The 21,632-nt window shown below is 41.1% G+C and overlaps 1 protein-coding gene across 2 annotated transcripts in view; it reads right to left on the bottom strand.

The window, feature by feature from the left end:
• LOC138672781 (immunoglobulin superfamily member 1-like) overlaps window positions 1–15,131 on the bottom strand; it is a 30,306-nt gene extending 15,175 nt beyond the window's left edge. The window contains exons 1-5 of one of the 2 annotated variants that reach the window (XM_069761148.1): window positions 14,965–15,086; window positions 14,666–14,806; window positions 13,775–14,068; window positions 7,960–8,250; window positions 6,608–6,895 (exon numbers count right to left, since the gene is read on the bottom strand). In XM_069761148.1, the coding sequence (XP_069617249.1) occupies window positions 6,608–6,895; window positions 7,960–8,250; window positions 13,775–14,068; window positions 14,666–14,735 (943 nt within the window). In that variant the 5' untranslated portion in view covers window positions 14,736–14,806; window positions 14,965–15,086. Of the gene's footprint in view, window positions 1–6,607; window positions 6,896–7,959; window positions 8,251–13,774; window positions 14,069–14,665; window positions 14,807–14,964 lie in introns of both variants that reach the window. The other variant, XM_069761139.1, reaches the window with a different exon arrangement.
• Window positions 15,132–21,632: the final 6,501 nt, after the last annotated feature.

A 21,632-nucleotide genomic window follows, 5' to 3' on the forward strand; every position in this document is an offset into this window, starting at 1 on the left:
GCACTTAGCTATACAGAGCAGCAGGTCACAGGAACAATCAGGAGAAGCTCAGATCCAACACTGAAACATTATACAAAAAAACCCTGTTTGGGAGAGAAGAACAGACAAATCGCGGCGCCCTAAGTGCGTAAACACAATATTATAGTCTTTAAAGGGTGCACAATTTTATGCACTCACCTGATAAAAGACTAAAATGGCTTTAGATCGTGTATCCTCCAAATTCCCTCTGAGATACTTTTCAATATACAGGGCTTGCAGCTTGCCTCGGGTGGATCCAAGTGAGAGAGCCAGAGTAAGGCTCACACAGGATGAGTAGTTCAAGAAAAGCACATCCAGCCCATGAATGGCAGCGCTTCCCAGGACTCACATTCAAAGATGATATTTCATATTTTTTTATTTCATAACTTTTATCCCAGTCTCAGAAAGTTTCTGAGACTGGGATAAAAGTTATGAAATAAAAAAATATGAAATATCATCTTTGAATGTGAGTCCTGGGAAGCGCTGCCATTCATGGGCTGGATGTGCTTTTCTTGAAACACTGAAACATTGACAAGGAGCAAGGATAGCAGCATCAGGCGGAGTTAAGTAATGAAGCAGTTAACGAGCTCACCAGAACACCTGAGGGAGGAAGCTCAGAAGCTGCAATACCACTTGTGACCACAGGAGTGAATTCAGCCACAGAATTCACAACAGTACCCCCCCCTTGAGGAGGGGTCACCGAACCCTCACCAGAGCCCCCAGGCCGACCAGGATGAGCCACATGAAAGGCACGAACAAGATCGGAAGCATGAACATCAGAGGCAAAAACCCAGGAATTATCTTCCTGAGCATAACCCTTCCATTTAACCAGATACTGGAGTTTCCGTCTAGAAACACGAGAATCCAAAATCTTCTCCACAATATACTCCAATTCCCCCTCCACCAAAACCGGGGCAGGAGGCTCAACAGATGGAACCATAGGTGCCACGTATCTCCGCAACAACGACCTATGGAATACATTATGTATGGAAAAGGAGTCTGGGAGGGTCAAACGAAAAGACACAGGATTGAGAACCTCAGAAATCCTATACGGACCAATAAAACGAGGTTTAAATTTAGGAGAGGAAACCTTCATAGGAATATGACGAGAAGATAACCAAACCAGATCCCCAACACGAAGTCGGGGACCCACCCGGCGTCTGCAATTAGCGAAAAGTTGAGCTTTCTCCTGGGACAAGATCAAATTGTCCACTACCTGAGTCCAGATCTGCTGCAACCTATCCACCACAGAATCCACACCAGGACAGTCCGAAGACTCAACCTGTCCTGAAGAGAAACGAGGATGGAACCCAGAATTGCAAAAAAATGGAGAAACCAAGGTAGCCGAGCTGGCCCGATTATTAAGGGCGAACTCAGCCAACGGCAAAAAGGACACCCAATCATCCTGGTCTGCAGAAACAAAACATCTCAGATATGTTTCCAAGGTCTGATTGGTTCGTTCGGTCTGGCCATTAGTCTGAGGATGGAAAGCCGAGGAAAAGGATAGGTCAATGCCCATCCTACCACAAAAGGCTCGCCAAAACCTTGAAACAAACTGGGAACCTCTGTCAGAAACAATATTCTCAGGAATGCCATGCAACCGAACCACATGCTGAAAGAACAAAGGTACCAAATCAGAGGAGGAAGGCAATTTAGCCAAGGGCACCAGATGGACCATTTTAGAAAAGCGATCACAGACCACCCAAATGACTGACATCTTTTGAGAAACGGGAAGGTCAGAAATGAAATCCATCGAAATATGTGTCCAAGGCCTCTTTGGGACCGGCAAGGGCAAAAGCAACCCACTGGCACGAGAACAGCAGGGCTTAGCCCTAGCACAAATCCCACAGGACTGCACAAAAGTACGTACATCCCGTGACAGAGATGGCCCCCAGAAGGATCTAGCCACTAACTCTCTGGTACCAAAGATTCCAGGATGACCAGCCAACACCGAACAATGAAGTTCAGAGATAAGTTTATTAGTCCACCTATCAGGGACGAACAGTTTCTCTGCTGGACAACGATCAGGTTTATTCGCCTGAAATTTTTGCAGCACCCGCCGCAAATCAGGGGAGATGGCAGACACAATGACTCCTTCCTTGAGGATACCCGCTGGCTCAGATAAACCCGGAGAGTCGGGCACAAAACTCCTAGACAGAGCATCCGCCTTCACATTTTTAGAGCCCGGAAGGTACGAAATCACAAAGTCGAAGCGGGCAAAAAATAACGACCAACGGGCCTGTCTAGGATTCAAGCGCTTGGCAGACTCGAGATAAGTCAAGTTCTTATGATCAGTCAATACCACCACGCGATGCTTAGCTCCTTCAAGCCAATGACGCCACTCCTCGAATGCCCACTTCATGGCCAGCAACTCTCAATTGCCCACATCATAATTACGCTCAGCGGGCGAAAACTTCCTGGAAAAGAAAGCACATGGTTTCATCACTGAGCAATCAGAACCTCTCTGTGACAAAACCGCCCCTGCTCCAATCTCAGAAGCATCAACCTCGACCTGGAACGGAAGAGAAACATCTGGCTGACACAACACAGGGGCAGAACAAAAACGACGCTTCAACTCCTGAAAAGCTTCCACAGCAGCAGAAGACCAATTAACCAAATCAGCACCCTTCTTGGTCAAATCGGTCAATGGTTTGGCAATGCTAGAAAAATTACAGATGAAGCGACGATAAAAATTAGCAAAGCCCAGGAACTTTTGCAGACTTTTCAGAGATGTCGGCTGAATCCAATCCTGGATGGCTTGGACCTTAACTGGATCCATCTCGATAGTAGAAGGGGTAAAGATGAACCCCAAAAATGAAACTTTCTGCACACCGAAGAGACACTTTGATCCCTTCACAAACAAAGAGTTAGCACGCAGGACCTGAAAAACCATTCTGACCTGCTTCACATGAGACTCCCAATCATCTGAGAAGATCAAAATGTCATCCAAGTAAACAATCAGGAATTTATCCAGTTTCTCACGGAAGATGTCATGCATAAAAGACTGAAACACAGATGGAGCATTGGCAAGTCCGAACGGCATCACTAGATACTCAAAATGACCCTCGGGCGTATTGAATGCAGTTTTCCATTCATCTCCTTGCCTGATTCTCACCAGATTATACGCACCACGAAGATCTATCTTAGTGAACCAACTAGCCCCCTTAATCCGAGCAAACAAGTCAGATAACAATGGCAAGGGATACTGAAATTTAACAGTGATCTTATTAAGAAGGCGGTAATCAATACACGGTCTCAGCGAACCATCCTTCTTGGCTACAAAGAAGAACCCTGCTCCCAGTGGTGATGACGATGGGCGAATATGTCCCTTCTCCAGGGATTCCTTCTCATAACTGCGCATAGCGGCGTGTTCGGGCACGGATAAATTAAATAATCGACCTTTAGGGAATTTACTACCAGGAATCAAATTGATAGCACAATCACAATCCCTATGCGGAGGTAGAGCATCGGACTTGGGCTCTTCAAATACATCCTGATAATCAGACAAGAACTCTGGGACCTCAGAAGGGGTGGATGACGAAATCGACAAAAATAGAACATCACCATGTACCCCCTGACAACCCCAGCTGGATACCGACATGGAATTCCAATCCAATACTGGATTATGGGTTTGTAGCCATGGCAACCCCAACACGACCACATCATGCAGATTATGCAACACCAGAAAGCGAATAACTTCCTGATGTGCAGGAGCCATGCACATGGTCAGCTGGGCCCAGTATTGAGGTTTATTCTTGGCCAAAGGTGTAGCATCAATTCCTCTCAATGGAATAGGACACCGCAAAGGCTCCAAGAAAAACCCACAACGTTTAGCATAATCCAAATCCATCAGATTCAGGGCAGCGCCCGAATCCACAAACGCCATGACAGAAAACGACGACAAAGAGCATATCAAGGTAATGGACAGAAGGAATTTGGACTGTACAGTACCAATGACGGCAGACCTAGCGGACCGCTTAGTGCGCTTAGGACAATCAGAAATAGCATGAGTGGAATCACCACAGTAGAAACACAGACCATTCAGACGTCTGTATTCCTGCCGTTCAACTCTAGTCATAGTCCTATCGCACTGCATAGGCTCAGGTTTAACCTCAGGCAGTACCGCCAAATGGTGCACAGATTTACGCTCGCGCAAGCGTCGACCGATCTGAATGGCCGAAGACAAAGACTCATTCAAACCAGCAGGCATAGGAAATCCCACCATGACATCCTTAAGAGCCTCAGAGAGACCCTTTCTGAACAAAGCTGCCAGCGCAGATTCATTCCACTGAGTGAGTACTGACCATTTCCTAAATTCCCCAAAGGAAAAGGCAGCCCCCCACATATAATGACTGTGAGTAAGATGAAAAGACAAAACGTAGGGATGAAATAGATTCGGCAAAGTGGGGCCCGATATTCTAGGACAGAGCGAGGACAGTAAAGCGAACTTTGCAGTCTACAAAAACCCTAAAGCAAAACCACGCAAAGGGGGCAAAAAAAACCACCGTGCCGAACTAACGGCACGGCGGTGCACCCTTTGCGTCTCAGAGCTTCCAGCAAAACAAAAGACAAGCTGGACAGAAAAAAAAGCAACAAAAAAGCAAAAAGCACTTAGCTATACAGAGCAGCAGGTCACAGGAACAATCAGGAGAAGCTCAGATCCAACACTGAAACATTGACAAGGAGCAAGGATAGCAGCATCAGGCGGAGTTAAGTAATGAAGCAGTTAACGAGCTCACCAGAACACCTGAGGGAGGAAGCTCAGAAGCTGCAGTACCACTTGTGACCACAGGAGTGAATTCAGCCACAGAATTCACAACAATCATCATACAGGGGAAGCTTAACTACTCCTATACAAATCACTACTAACACCCTGCTAGTTGAAGATTAAATTAGAAGCTAAACTTTACAAGTTAATACATCTGCAATTGAAAAGAGTGATTAACGAACAAAACAATTACACATTTTATTTAGCTCTGCAGCCACTATTACACAATGTGGAAAGTTTAAAATGCTAAAACTGGTGAAAGGTCCTATTTAAAAATAAAAAAGTAATCTAATTTACTGACTGCAAGCACATATCTTGAAATATTGAATCTGCGCAAAATATGTTATAAAATTGTAGAACTGCTTATTTATACTGAGCTAAACGTTTATTAACCAAAAACCAGACAAATCTATGAAACAATACTTAAAGATAAACTTACACTTCTAAATATACAGTGCCTAGCGAAAGTATTCGGCTCCCTGGAACTTTTCAACCTTTTCCCACATATCATGCTTCAAACATAAAGATACCAAATGTAAATCTTTGGTGAAGAATCAACAACAAGTGGAACACAATTGTGAAGTTGAGCTAAATTTATTGGTTATTTTAAATTTTTGTGGAAATTCAAAAACTGAAAAGTTGGGCGTGCAATATTATTCGGCCCCTTTACTTTCAATGCAGCAAACTCACTCCAGAAGTTCATTGTGGATCTCTGACTGATCCAATGTTGTCCTAAATGCCTAGTGATGATAAATATAATCCACCTGTGTGTAATCAAGTCTCCGTATAAATGCACCTGCTCTGTGATACTCTCAAGGTTCTCTTTGAAGCACAGAGAGCATCATGAAGTCCAAGGAACCCAACAGGCAGGTCCGTGATACTGTTTTGGAGAAGTTTAAAGCCGGATTTTGATACAAAATGATTTCCAAAACTTTAAACATCCTAAAGAGCACTGTGCAAGCGATCATATTGAAAGGAGTATCATACCACAGCAAATCTACCAAGACCCTGCCGTCCCTCTAAACTTTCATCTCAAACAAGGAGAAGACTGATCAGAGATGCAGCCAAGATGCCCATGATCACTCTGGATGAACTGCAGAGATCTACAGCTGAGGTGGGACAGTCTGTTCATAGGACAACAGTTAGTCATGCACTGCACAAATCTGGCCTTTATGGAAAAGTGGCAAGAAGAAAGCCATTTCTCAAAGATATCCATAAAAAGTGTTGCTTAAAGTTTGCCACAAGCCATCTGGGAGACACACCAAACAAGTGGAAGAAGGTGCTCTGGTCAGATGAAACCAAAATCGAACTTTTTGGCAACAATGCCAAATGATATGTTTGGCGTTAAGGCAACACAGCTGATTACCCTGAACCCACCATCCCCACTGTCAAACATGGTGGCGGCAGCATCATGGTTTGGGCCTGCTTTTCTTCAACAGGGAGAGGGAAGATGGTTAAAATTGATGGGAAGATGGATTGAGCCAAATACAGGACGATTCTTGAAGAAAACCTGTTGGCGTCTGCAAAAGACCTGAGACTGGGACGGAGATTTGTCTTCCAATCAGACAATGATCCCAAACATAAAGCAAAATCTACAATGGAATGGTTCACAAATAAACGTATCCAGGTGTTAGATTGGCCAAGTCAAAGTCCAGACCTCAATCCAATCAAGAATCTTTGGAAAAAGCTGAAAACTGCTGTTCACAAACGATCTCCGTCAAACCTCACTGAGTTCGAGTACTTTCGCAAGGCACTGTATGCCTATGGTTAAACTGTGCTTGGCAAAATGTATAGCAGTTAACAGGATAATTGTCATCTCACCTATTATGTAAAGCTCGTTTATAGGACTCTGATTGGATGGAATCTCTCTGTCACTCTTTGGACTCCAGTACATACAAGTATACTCAGCTTGATCCTCTTTCGTGACATTCTGCAACATGTAGATTCCTCTGTGTGACGATGGCCCTTTCAGCTCTTCTCCATCCTTGTAGAAACGATGGATGGTAACATGAACTGGAGTCGGTGCTTCACATTCCATGGTCAGATTTTCTCCATTGATAAATGTTATGTAAGAAGGCAAGAACTTCAACAATGGGGAGGTAGATAAAGCTGTAAAATGAATAATACTTTGTTTCAAAAGTATTATTTACCTATAGAAAATTTAAAAAAAGTGCTCACCTTACCCATACACAAACCTAAAAATAAAAAAATAAAAAGTTTCCTTGTCAATTTTCTATCACCAATGGTCCGATTTTCATAAAAACAACCCACCACTCCAAATAAGTATATTGAAACATCGGCCATACTGCAGACCTACTACATTTTCTGTTGCTTTACAGTCTATACAGGAAAAATTGCCACACTAATAAAGGCATTGCATGAATAGAAATTAATATTATTTGCATGGAAAAATTTGGCTAATGAGATTTTTTCAAACTAACAAAAAATGTTCAGAAAAATAAATAAGGCAAAAAGCAGAACGAAAATAAAGATTGTGAATCTCAAATCTGCATAAAAATCGTGAAAAGAAAACCCTGTTAAAAAAACAAACACTTTTACCTGGGCTTTGCCACAAATCTTGTTGTCAATTTTATCCAAGAAACAATTTAGGAAATGTGCTTAAAACGTTTCAATGAAAAACCACAATAACAGTATAATACGTGGTGCATTTACAGTTTTTTAAATGCTAAAAACAATGGTGAAGAAATTAACAAAATTAACAATAAATAACATTCGTATGTTTGGGTTTTCAAAAATCACGCTTTGTAACAATCGAAATTATATTTTGTTCCTAATTACAAGATGATTCTAAAGTCTCCACAATTTTGAAAGGGTACCTCAAGCAACAAAAGTTAGAATTATAGTAAATGACTTATGCCCCTTTATGTCATTTTTGCACAAAATGTAGCTAAAATACAGCCATATGAACGAACAAGACCTAAATTGATGCTAAAATAGAATTTAGAATGACAACATTACTCAAACTCTATTTTACATACTCCATTGATTTCAACTGAGGATGATTGTCTTGGACGCTAGATTGGGGATCTTTGGGGTCCATCTACTGTGACTAATAAATATGCCACAAATATTCTTTTAGATGCATGTTAAAAATACTCACAATACTAGTTACCTAATAGGACGGTATTTTCTTCACTATTGTAATGTCATACCTGTTACAGCAATTGTTTGTTGCATGCTTTTGCCAGATGGGATTGTCCTCTGATGACCTAATACCAAGTATTCACAATTATAGGTCCCAGAGTCCTTGGTACTTAAGCTAGAAATGTGATATTCCGACTTTGTTGAGTCCAGGTAACTATGAACTTTGGTTGAATCTTTGTAAAAATGATAGGAAATTTGGGAATTTACAACTGGATGTTCACATTCCAAAGTCACAGTTTCTCCTTCAAAATATAGAGTTTGCTGTGGCTTCACTGATAGAGATGGTGTAGATGGCTGATCTAAAAAGAGCAAAGGAAAGTCTGAAAATCTCAAACGACACAATGCTATAAGAACAAAAAATGCCCTAAATGATAATCACGGAGGACCTTGATACTGACAAACACCTATGCAGAGCAGAAAACAGTCCTCCAAACTTGGTTTGAATATTAAATGAATAATTTTTATTAGAACATACAGTTTAACAAAAGAATGCCTAAAGAGTGTTTGGAGATGAATACAGACCATACAGAAAATAAAACAAGCAAAACACTGGAGCCAAAGTAGATGGATAGTGTCCAAAAATTATAAAATAGAATATATTGCATCCAAGATTCCCTCTCCTAGTGTATCCTCACCCACCCCCTGCAGACTGTGAGCCCTCGCGGGCAGGGTCCTCCCTCCTTATGTACTCGTGTGCCTTGTTATCTGCTCATGTTTAATGTAATTGTCTATATTTGCCCCGTATTCACATGTAAAGCGCCATGGAATAAATGGCGCTATAAAAATGTATAATAATAATAATAAAATACAAAGTTTGTAGACACCTGCACAGTAAATTCTACTTTTAAAGTGCACATATATGAAATAACGAGCAATAGTCTTTTAAGTAAAATAAAGTGCTGAGTGCAAAAAAGTGGAGTACAAAGATAGGATCAGGGCCAGCTCCAGGTTTTTGAGGGCCCCGAGCGAAAGAGTCTCAATGGCCCCCCCTTTAACACATACCACGATTTATGAGTGCATATAAACACAGCCATGTAGTATATAACACAGCCCACGTAGTATATAGCACAGCCACGTAGCATATAACACAGCCATGTAGTACATAGCACAGCCCACGTAGCATATAACAGCCCATATAGTATATAGCACAGCCACATATTATATAACACAGCCCACGTAGTATATAGAACAGCTATGTAGTATATAGCACAGCCCACGTAGAATATAACAGCCCATGTAGTATATAACACGGCCCACGTAGTATATAGAACAGCCATGTAGTAAATAACATAGCCCACGTAGCATATAACAGCCCACGTAGTATATAACACGGCCCACGTAGTATATAACACAGCCATGTAGTATATAGAACAGCCACGTAGTATATAGCACAGACATGTAGTATACAGAACAGCCCCCCTCCCCCCAAGAATGGCCCCATAGTCCAGTAATTACTGTTAGTTACAAAAAAAAACACTCCTCACCTCTCAACGTTCCCACGCCGTGCTGCTCCCTCCCTGCTCCGGTCTCAGTTGCTGCCGCTGCACTGCCTGACACACAGCGAGTGTGATATGACTGTGGGTCACCGATGGGTTTGTATGACAACCCGTGGTCTGCTGGAGACCCCTCTGGTTGTCATAGCCGATCTGCTATGAGTGCCACCCAGTGGCCAGCATTCATAGCAGATGAGCATTTCTGCTACACAGAGCTGAGCTGCAAAAGTGATCAGAAGATCGCAACAAAAGCAAATAAAAAATGAACAAAAAAGATTTTTTTAAAAATTAAAAAATATAAAAGTTCAAATCACCCTGCTTTGCCCCATTCAAAATAAAACAATTAAAAAAATCTAAAATACACATATTTGGTATCGCCACATTCAGAAACGCCAGGTCTATCAAAATATAAAAATGATTAGTCAGATCAGTAGATGGCGTAATGAGAAAAATTAAAAAAAAAAAGGAATTACATTTTTTTTTGTTGCCACAACATTTCAAAACATCAAAACATCGTATCTATCCTAAAATGGTATCGATAAAAATGTCATCTCAGAGCGCAAAACAAAGCCCTAATCTAGCCACAGATCCTGAAATATGGAGATGTTACGTGTCTCAGAAAATGGTGCCTTTTTTTTGTTAACAAAACTTAGGATTTTTTTTGCTGGGAATGCCTGTTTGTTAGGGAATCCCCATATGTGTTGAGGATGCCACAAATCATGCAGCCACAGGGACTCGAATATAATATATGAGCACTCCCAGATGCTCGGATAAGGTGTTAACCAAACACGTTTGCTCATCACTAATAGCAACCCATTTTTGTCTAATAAGTGTATGGTGATTATCACACTTTCTGTGTTTTTGTTTTCCACATGTTCTTTTCTGAATTAGCCACAGGTTCTCAAATAGACTGCAATCTGGGGAATTTCCTAGCCATGGTCTCAACATTTCAATGCCTCTTTCACTGAGCCACTCGGTTATCTTTTTATATTGTGACATCATGTTGGAAAACCCAACTCCACAAATGAATGGTTTCAGGATGTGTAACTGTTGACATGACACAGGACTCAAGGCAGTGCTCACCTTTTATTCTCCAGGCCATCATTCTTTTAGATGTCCCAAATATTTTTACGTAAGTGCTCTGTAGTTCAATCCCTGCACTTCTTGAAAAGTTAATTTCTTTGATTTGTTATTTTGTTCATTCACTTTACTCAATTATGTAGCATAATTAATTCCACAGCATTTTGAAGACATTATCAACACTGTTTCCATCTGGACTCACAATCTAAATTCTCTAACAGTATGTCTTTGGAGTGTTGGGGAAGCCGGAGTACCAAAGGGAAACCCATGTCAACACAGGGACAACATACAAACTCCTTACAGATATTGTTCTTGGTGGAATTTGAACCTCAGAACCCCAATGCTGAAATCTGCTTCAGGCTGTTTGGGTCACCTGGAAGAATGATTGTCCAGAAAACAAAATGTGAGTACTACCATGAGTCAAATATCATGCCAATATGCCAATAGTGAAGCATACTGAGCCCATTTATCTGTGGAAATGTGTTTTACACAAGGTAGTTGTTAGAGCTGGTATAACGCCCCAAATATATATATATATATATATATATATGTTATTAAAGGTGTGTTCGCAGCCTGGGGTCCACCGTGCAGGAGAGGAACCTGCTGCTAGCAATTGGCAGCACTATATGGCAGTATAAGCGAACTCTGTTACTTCACAGAGTCACCTAGATAGGAAAACACTGTGCCCTGTTAACCTCACAGAGGATCACAGCTAACTAACAGAGCAGAAAGCAATTAGTGGTCATGCAGTCAGCTTAGCACACAAATAACTCCTCTCTCTGGAGCTGGAATTCTAGTGGCTATATGCCTGCCCTGAATTCAAACACACAAAACTCCTCACAGGAGGTGTCGGTATTCTAGGGGCTTATTTCAGCCGAACCTAACCACAAACAGACATGACCACCAAATAGCAAAGCTCATAACATAAGCTAATACTAGCGCATGGCCGTGTGGCCATGCAAACCTTTTATAGCTGCAGCAGACAAGGAACTTCCTAGAGGACCAATGGGAGTTGCTATACGACCTGAGCGTGTGACCCCCGACCTCCAATGAGAAGTCTTCCTTTGGATATGCTCAGAAGAGGAAAAGCAGGACTTAGTCCCAGAGACGTCTGCTCGCCGCTGACCAGTACTGGCTACAATAGCTGAGCCTGGAAGAGCAGCAGCAACCAAGCACAGAGCGTTTGCCCGAGCCAGACGCTGGGACTGACATCTCCGCTGAGCAGACTCCACTGCGGCTGGAGAAGAATGGGAGACCGCAGCGGAGGTGGTTCGAGATTCCCCCTGTGAAGCGGCGGGAACTCGACACCTAACAGTAGTGGGCTCACTCACAATTTTTCCTAAGAATACTACTATGAATAAAGAATGACATCTAAACAACCTCCGAGAGCAACTTCTATTAATGATCCAGAAGCAATTTGGTGATGAGCAATGCTTTTTCCAGCATGATGGGGCACAATGTCGCAAAGCAAAAGTAATAACTAAGTAATACAGTGTTTAAAACATTGAAATTTTGGGTTCATGGTCAGGGGACTCCTCAGATCTTTGCCACCACCCTTTGCCTTCAAAACAACGTCAATTCTTCTAGCTACACTTGCACACAGTTTATGAAGGAACTCATCAGGAAGTTTGTTCCAAACATCTCAGAGAACTAAACACAGACCTTCTGTGGATGGAGGCTTTTGCAAATCCTTCTCTCACTTAACGCAATCCCAGATTATATTTATCACTGTGCTCCTCAAGCTACTGCAGCAACCATCTTGGAAGTAGGACAAATGAGACATGAATCTGAGAGGAGGAGACAGCACAAGGCAAACAGAGTGAGTAATGGTATAGCCAGACTAATAAATGTATAGCCACTATTGATGAGTGAGTGTGCTCGTTACTTGGGTTTTCCGAGCATGCTCAGGTGGTCTCCAAATATTGGGCGTGCTTGGAGATTATGTTAAGAGTCATCGCAGCTGCATGATTTGTGGCAGCTTGACAGCTAGAATACATGTGGGGGTTGCCTATTTGTTAGGGAATACTCACATGTATTCAGGCTGTCTAGCTGCCACAAATCATGCAGCTGCGGCGACTCAAACATATTCTCCGAGCATGCCAAAATACTCAGAAATCACCCGAGCATGCTCGGAAAACCCGAGTAACGAGCAGACTCGCTCATCACTAATAGCCACTTTAATGTTCCAGGGTGGAGGGTTGCTTTATCTGAGAATACATCATTGAGCTCATTGTCACTGGAGAGTTTATAATCTCTATTTGTATTTTCTGAGCTGGTTTCAGCTGATATAAATACCAAAGACTACATTAAACTTGTATGTAACAGAAAAAGTTAAACAGTTCCAAATTTTTAATGAAACACAATTGCAAAAATTATTTGAGGCCCCAAATGAATGCATTTAAGTAAAAGAAAATGTCCCGATAGTTGAATAAGACCTTTAAACAGCGGTAATTTCTGTAATAGGATGAACTGGATAGATAGCTGATTACTTGAAGATGGCAGAATTAAAGAATAGGTTTTTTTTAGAAGATTTCTTTGTATCAAGGTGTATTGTCCTGCTGAACACTTGTAGATATACTGTAGTAGTTATAAATGCAAGTCAAGGATAATATTTAGGGCTATTTACAGTAATATTAACTATTTCCTGTGAGCAATATAATATTGAAAATATATAGAAAAAATGAGTTTATAGCCCTCTATTTTGTAATATTCACTGTTAAATTTTTCAGATTAGACAAACACATTAAGTTGGAAGATACTGAAACTTCCCCCTATCTATACTGTATATTATATTTCATTGTTTCTAGTTTTGCTTTTTTTCTGCATTTGTATATATATATTTTTTTAAATTGGTTACTGCTGTAACATGAAAAAAAAATTATTCTAATGTACCTGTATGTAGAAAATAATAAAAAAATAAGTATTAATAAAAGAATAATCCCAAAATACAGGAATTAGACTCCTGAGGATGTATCACCCTCTACATAACCACCCAGCAAAACAACAGGATCATTATTATATGGAGATCCTAGAGATCGACTTGACTTCATATTGCCTAAGCAATTATGGGATCAATTAAAGGGGGGGGTGGGGGGGGTTTATGCAAGATTTCTTTTGTTTTAATATTTTTCCAGACATCTTACTGAAGAAGTGAGCTAACCAGCACCACAGTTTTTTCTTGCCCAACCACAAAAATGACTATTTCTGAGTTGTCGTAGCAAAGCATAGCTATGACACCATAACTTCTTACCTATTATCGACAGAGACACAGGTAGGCTGATGTCTGATTCTTGCCTTCCTCTGGCATCCGATATCCAATAGAGACAGGTGTAGGACCCACTATCACTTCTTTTTGCTGTCCTTATCCTATATTTGTTCACAGTGCTTGCTTCCGTCCCGCCACGAACTTCTACATTATTTTTGAAGAACTTGTATCCATGTATTGTAAAGTCCAAGGTGATTTGACATTCTAGAAACACTGATTCCCCAGTTAGGTATGTGGCGTATCTGGCTGATATCATGATACTTGGCCTGTGAAGAATAGCTGAAAAAAAATATATATTTTTGGAAACTTTTTCTCAGAACGGCCTGGCATAAGAAAACTAATATTTTGTGCTGTGGGTATAGCTCAAACAATCACAGTTAATTGTTGCATAGAAACAGAAGACGAAAAGAAAACTGTGACCTACAAAGGTGCAAGATGCATTGGTTAATCACTTAAAAAGGGAAAACACGCTATTCATAATGCTGAAATTTATTGCATTGTATGACTACAGCGATAAGTCTGCTACAGTATGAGCCTGAATATGTTTTACAATGTATTAAACCTAAACTGAGAGTATAAATACTATGATATTGTAGTGCTTAGTAGGCTTTGGGCCCATAAACAAATTCAAAGTTATGGCCTTCTTAGCTGTTTTGCATAGTCCCAATGATACTGTAAGAGCCTTAGAGTTGGCGTGGAATCATGCAAGATCTACAATATAGATATAGAACACTCTAGATAAGAAACCTACTAGTGAATGACTTATATGATACCCAAAATATGGACCAAAGTGTGGATCACAATGTTTGCATTGGTGTACTTTTAGTCATTATATAGATAAATAAAATTTACAGTGAAGTGTATTCATCAACTTACCTTCACACAAATTGAGCTCTGATAGAAAGCAAAACCATAGATGGAAGAATATTGGGAACACGTTATGCATGGCGTAGGCAGTGTCCAGACTAGTCAAAACATCTTTGGGGTTGCTTAAAATATTCAGTCCTTTTTTGAAGTCTTGTACGTGGAAGAAATATAGGTTGGAAGAAAAGTAAACAAGAATTATATATATTTTTCAAAAAATAACACTGTAATTATAACTATAAGCCAAACTTCCATCGGTTTTCCATATATACCGAAACGACTTAAATGGATTAAAACATTTGCGGCATTACCTCTGTGCTTGGTATCTCGCACACCGTTACGTTATTCTAGGATGATGTGATATTTCTTTGGGGTTTTGGTCACAGTCCCTTCCCTCTTTACACATCTGGGAGTGCAGCCAGGAGCAAGGGAGATTCAGGAGAAGCTGAATTGTTACAAAGGAATCTCCTGCTGGCAGCTTCGTCGCCGGTGAAACAAAACAGGAAGGGAAGAGCAAAAGAGGAAACTTGATAATAACAAGAGTAACACGGAAAGACACACTTGTACAGCATATACTTTTAATATTCCCTTATACCAAGCAATATCTTTTCTAATGGCTGCAGAACAAGAAAGAACCCAACCATATTTTATACTAATAGAGATAAGTAAAATGTTTCTTCAGCTTTGACATTTGCCATATACTTCACTTGTTTCAGAGAACAGACCATTTTTACATATAACCACTTTGAAATGTGGAAGCGAACTTGCATTGTTCTGGGACAATAGTGGGTCCAGCAGCTATGCCAATTAACGCAGTCTGTCAAATTTCTAACATTTTCAGTGTACAGAAACCATGCCTATGCCATTTTATACATATACTCATATTTGCTTATGCTAGTAGCTTTTGTAATTATTAGCTTTTTTTAAGTTTTTAATTTTAGTGTAAAATAAAAATGTTCTAGATTTCTGAATTTCAGCACCAGTCTAAAAGCTGAAACTTGTACCCTAATCTTAATTGATTACAATACTGGGCCATTAAATAAAAGTTTGTAACTAACATGCTAGATAAAAGTAGCAGCATGACCAAATTGTTCTTTAATTCCCATATTGTCTGATATTTATCTGTGCTCCTACAACGTATTACAGTTCAATTTCCTGTACTGAATAAACTTCAATTGTCTGGCAAAATATAGCTCAGTACAGGAAATGTTTCTCTGTCAGTTCTACCTCAGCCCAAAAGACACTTCAGTATCCAGGCATTTCATGTATCTCCTGGTGGCCGTAATATCACAAATAGTTGTACAAACAAGCCGCTAAATTCAACTAAATACAATTTTTGTCAGCAATTTACGCTAAACTCAATACATGAGCTTCTCATTGTCAGATAGGGATTTGCTTAGTCAAAATAACTCCACGGATTTAAAAGGTTTAACTTAACTAAAAAAAAATGGCAGCTTTTTTCTAGATACAGTGCCAAATTTGTCCATGGGTTTTGTTTGGCATTTCAATTTATTTCTATTAAAGTGGGTAGAATTCAGTAACAATATCATACCCAACTTGTAAATAGAAGTGAGTCGTGACATTGTTTTAGGCAGAGAAGAGCCACATTTTTCTAGTTCTTTTAACCGGATAACAACAAAGACACATAAATTTAAAACTTGGAATTAAAGCTCCATAATCCTGCAATCTAGTGGGAGAAAGTCTAGTTCACAACTGGCAGGACACCCTGAGGACACTGGGGAGAAGATAGAAGCAATTTATTAAAGGTTATGTCTTCTCTTTTCATAGCTACATAGAGAACTTAAGCATTGGTACTGCTGATGCTTCTGTAGGACCTAATGTTCCCCAGAGTACTTTCATGATATCTTGATGGAAAAATTACATAAGCAATAAAAACATGAATAAAACATCTTAATAAAATAAATATGTCCTCTTGACAGAAAATGTATTGTGTTTTATATATACAGTGTATATATATATATATATATATATATATATATATATATATACACAGTATATACACTACCGTTCAAAAGTTTAGGGTCACCAAGACAATTTTGTGTTTTCCATACTTTTATTAATCAAATGAGTTGCCGAATGAATTGAAAATCTAGTCCAGACATTGAAATAATAATTTCTCCTTCAAACTTTGCTTTTGTCAAAGAATGCTCCCTTTGCAGCAATTGCAGCTTTGCAGACCTTAGGCATTCTAGCAGTTAATTCGCTGAGGCAATCTGGAGATATTTCACTCCATGCTTCCAGAAGCCCTTCCTACAAGTTGGTTTTGCTTGATGGGCACTTTTTGCGTACCATACGGTCAAGCTGCTCCCACAACAGCTCAATGGGGTTGAGATCTGGTGACTGCGCTGGCCACTCCATTACAGATAGAATACCAGCTGCCTGCTTCTTCACTAAATAGTTCTTGCATAATTTGGAGGTGTGCTTTGGGTCTCTGTCCTGTTGTTGGATGAAATTGGCTCCAATCAAGTGCTGTCCACAGGGTATGGCATGGCATTGCAAAATAGAGTGATAGCCTTCCTTATTCAAAATCCATTTCATCTTGTACAAATCTCCCAAAGCAACCCCAGACCATCACATTACCTCCACCATGTTTGACATATTTCAAGCAATATAGGAAATAAAAATGATCTCTGCTGCTGAAAAGCGTTAAATAGTGCAATGCCTTGGACAAGGTATGAAAACATTAGATATTTCACGAAAAATTAAGAGTGATCATCATACTGTGGAAGAGATTCTTGACTGAAACAGAGCACAGACAGAGTTCATGCAGATAAAGGCATAATGAAGAAGGTTTCTGCCTGACAAATTCTTTGGATTAAGAGAGTAGCTGCCAAAATACTATTACAAAGCAGCAAACAGTTATTAGAAGCTGCTGGTGCCTTTGGAGTCCCTCGAACCTCAAGGTATAGGATCCTTCAAAGGCTTGCTGTGGTGCATAAACCTACTATTCGGATAACCCTAAACAGTGTTCACAAGCAGAAATGGTTGCAGTGGGCCCAGACATACATGAAGACTAATTTTCAAACAGGCTTGTTTACTGATGAGTGTCGAGCAACCCTATATGGTCCAGATGGATGGAGTAGTGCATGGTTAGTGGATGGCCACCATGTCCCAACAAGACTGCGACATCAGCAAGGAGTTGGAGGAGTCATGTTTTGGGCCGGAATCATGGGGAAACAGCTGGTAGGGCCCTTTAAGGTTCCTGAAGGTGTGAAAATGACCTCTGCAAAGTATATAGAGTTTCTGACTGACAACTTTCTTCCATGGTATAAAAAGCAGAAACGTGCCTTCTGGAGAAAATCATCTTCATGCATGACAATGCACTATTTCATGCTGCAAAGAATACCTCTGAGTCATTGGCTTCTATGGGCTAAAAGGAGATAAACTCATGGTGTGGCCACCATCTTCCCCTGACCTCAACTCTTGGTTATTTTAAATTTTTGTGGAAATTCAAAAACTGGAAAGTGGGGCGTGCAATATTATTTGGCCCCTTTACTTTCAGTGCGGCAAACTCACTCCAGAAGTTCATTGTGGATCTCTAAATGATGCAATGTTTCGAAGATTTTCGAACAGCCACACGTGGCATAATAGATGACATTTGTGCTCCCGCACGAGATGCGGTGTCTAATATCAAATTTGGTTTTACCGTCGGATGAGCTAAACGTGTTACAGCGCAGGACATTCGTGCAAGCCAGGCAGTGGCCGCAAGGTACAGATCCGACAATAGGCCCTCCAGTTCCAAATGGACTGTCTCTGGATGGAACATAATGGCTCCTAGCCAAGAGGTCTTTTAAATTCTTTGACCTCTTTGCTGTCATAGAGGGACCTGTCCCTAACGATTCTCCTAAAGAAGACTCCGAACTTAGAATAGGCCAATGCTTTTTCAAGATGTGGCACATTTCCTCCCATTCATGGTTGTAAGTCGATATGACCCTTATTGGTACACTATATTGCATCCCTTTTCTAGGCTTGGAGGGCTGTAGTAAGTCCCTACGTGGAGTAACTCTCGCACTTTGATACCCCTGCTTAATGCATCTGTTGGAATATCCACGTGCAGAGAACCGTGACTTAAGGTCAGCAGCTTGGCTTTCAAATTTGCTGTCGGACGAGCAAATCTGCCTCATCCTCAGGAACTGACCGACTGGGACAGCCCTAATAGTGGACGGATTGTGAGCGGAGGACGCGTGAATCAGTGCATTAACGGAAGTTGGCTTACGTTTGGATGCGGCCACTTTGGTCGACCTCAAACGTGACATCCAAAAAATTGACCCTCTTGGTGTCGAATGTGTATGTTAAGCGAATATTAAGAGCATTCTGATTCAGTGTCCTCATAAATTCCTCGAGCTGCTGCACCATCCCATCCCACAAGAAAAAACATCATCTATATAACGATGCCAGCACAGCACATGCGAAGCGGCCTGCGGGCCCTCGTCGCCAAACAGGAATCTCTCCCATGAGCCCAGGAAGAGATTTGCATACGAGGGCGCACAGGCCACGCCCATGGCTGTGCCACGCATCTGTAAATAAAATAAATCTTTGAAAACAAAAAAATTGTGGGTAAGGATATAGTGCAGCAGCTCGAGGATAAATTCACAAAAAGGGCCAACCCGGTCGGACGCGCCCAGGAAGAGGCGGACAGCCTCGATACCATGCCGATGGTCAATGCATGTATATAAGCTCTCTACATCGACCGTCACAAGTAATGTATCCTGATCCACAAGAATGCCATCGACCCTAGCCAGAGCGTTCGTGGTGTCACGTACATAAGAAGGAAGGGTTTCCACTAAAGGTTTCAAGTAGAAATCAATGAATTGACATATTGGATCGCATTAACTGCCAATCCCTGACACTATAGGACGCCTGGGTGGGTCAAGGGCATTCTTGTGGATCTTGGGCAGCAGGTAGAAAGTTGGAATCCTAAGAGACTAACCTTGGAGCACAGAGATATATGAGGCCTTTTTCGGTGAATTTAAAATAATAATAATAATAATCTTTATTTATATAGCACCAACATATTCCGCAGCGCTTTACAGTTTAACAGTTTCAAACACCACAGTCATAGGTAACAATGTTAACAATACAGTAATAAAGCAAAATAAGACAAAATAAGACGACCCTGCTCGTGAGAGCTTACAATCTACAATGATGTGGGGGGAGATACAAAGTACAGGTGTGTATTTACAATGATGTATTTACAATGATGGTCCAGCCATCTTCAGGGATAAACTATCACTTTTTAACAGGCCTCAGTCTGACAGAACAGACTGTATTTTTTTTTTGGGGGGGGGGGATTTGTTGAAAAAAAAAAGGTATATAGACAGTAAATAAGCTGCAGCAGCAGGCAGTTATAGAGCTTTGGGAAGGATGCAGTGGGACCAATGGACGCACATACAGTGCCTGCAGGCCTTGCACTGATGTGGATATGCTGTGCCCTGCCTACCTAGCGCTGCAATATCGGGACCCACAAATTAGCTCTAAAAATGACTGTTGGTTTCTCAGGAGTTGTGGATGTAAGAGTTGCAGACCTACACTAACTCTAAAACCACGATTCTGACCCTATCTCGGCTGCAGCTCTCCCTACTCTCGCTGAATCTGAATACGGCGAGCAGGGCGGCACCAGGTCTCTTATATTCGGGATGATGCTGTACGGCCCAGCCAATCACTACACAACCACAACAAAGATGGCTGCAGCGTTTCATGGCCTGGCAGACAATCCCTGCACCGTGATTGGGTCTCTAAAGTCCGCCAAAACTGCTGGGTGGAGACTGCAATTGCCACCAAATAATCCCGGAAATGCTCGCTGCTCAGCAGGTACCCCGAGTACCCCGATACTCGGGCGAGTAATGAATAGTGGCGACCACGTTCGTTCATCACTAGTTCCAATCCTTTTTGTTTCTATGTTCACATTTCCTTACTATGTATAAGGAAACCATAACATTTCAGAAGCAAACGTCCTCTGTATCAAGTAGACATTGATGCATGACACACATAAAGAAATTTAACACATCCACTATGTATACGACCTATATAACCATTGTGAACATACTCTAGGTATGCAAGTCATCTTTTCATTAAGATGACTTGGGTACTGTCTAGGAAGGGCCCAGAAAGCTGAGCTGGCAATACACTGCCCACTGCCACAGACTAAAAGATGAGAAAGAGGAGTTGCGGGGTTTAAATTGGCCCTACTGACGATACTGATATCTTGGATCAAAGGTATTCACAGATGGATCCCAGGATCAAAGACTTTTGATAACGATTTATTTGTCAACTCATTTCTACGTATACCACTTCTTCATCAGGACAAACCACATTGATTGATTCAAGACACTGGTATCATCAGAAGCACAGATTTTACCCATCTAATGGCATTCAGTTGAGGGTCTGCTGCAGCTGATCTCCAGGGTCTACTGCTGTGGCCACACAACTGAACCAGGTGAGCAATTCCCAGTTTTTTTAATTTTGCTTGTGTCATAGGATAAGACCCTACATGCTCTAATTGTTTTACAAGCAATATCTACCACAGAATAAATGATGGAAGTAAAGTGATTCCATGGGGACATTAAAATCAGAATTATGCGTATATTGATTACACTATCCATTTTATTGGAATATATTGTGTTCATGGTAAAAATTAAGAATATGAAGTTAATGCTATCAGTCATCTATATATATAATTGTTTAAGGGTTTTTCTGTCTGTCTGTCCTGGAAATCCCGTGTCTCTGATTGGTCGAGGCCGCCAGGCCTCGACCAATCAGCGACGGGCACAGCATGGCGATGATGATGTCATAAAGGTTGCCTCGACCAATCAGCGACGGGCACAGTCTGCCGCAAATTCGCCTCGACCAATCAGCGACGGGCACAGTATCGACGTAGATGTCATAATGGTTGCCATGGCGACGATGGTGTCATAAACGTTGCCTCGACCAATCAGTGACGGGCACAGTCTGCCGCGAA

The sequence above is a fragment of the Ranitomeya imitator genome, chromosome 1 (assembly GCF_032444005.1).
Source record: "Ranitomeya imitator isolate aRanImi1 chromosome 1, aRanImi1.pri, whole genome shotgun sequence".
In the NCBI taxonomy this organism is placed as follows: Eukaryota; Metazoa; Chordata; class Amphibia; order Anura; family Dendrobatidae; genus Ranitomeya; species Ranitomeya imitator.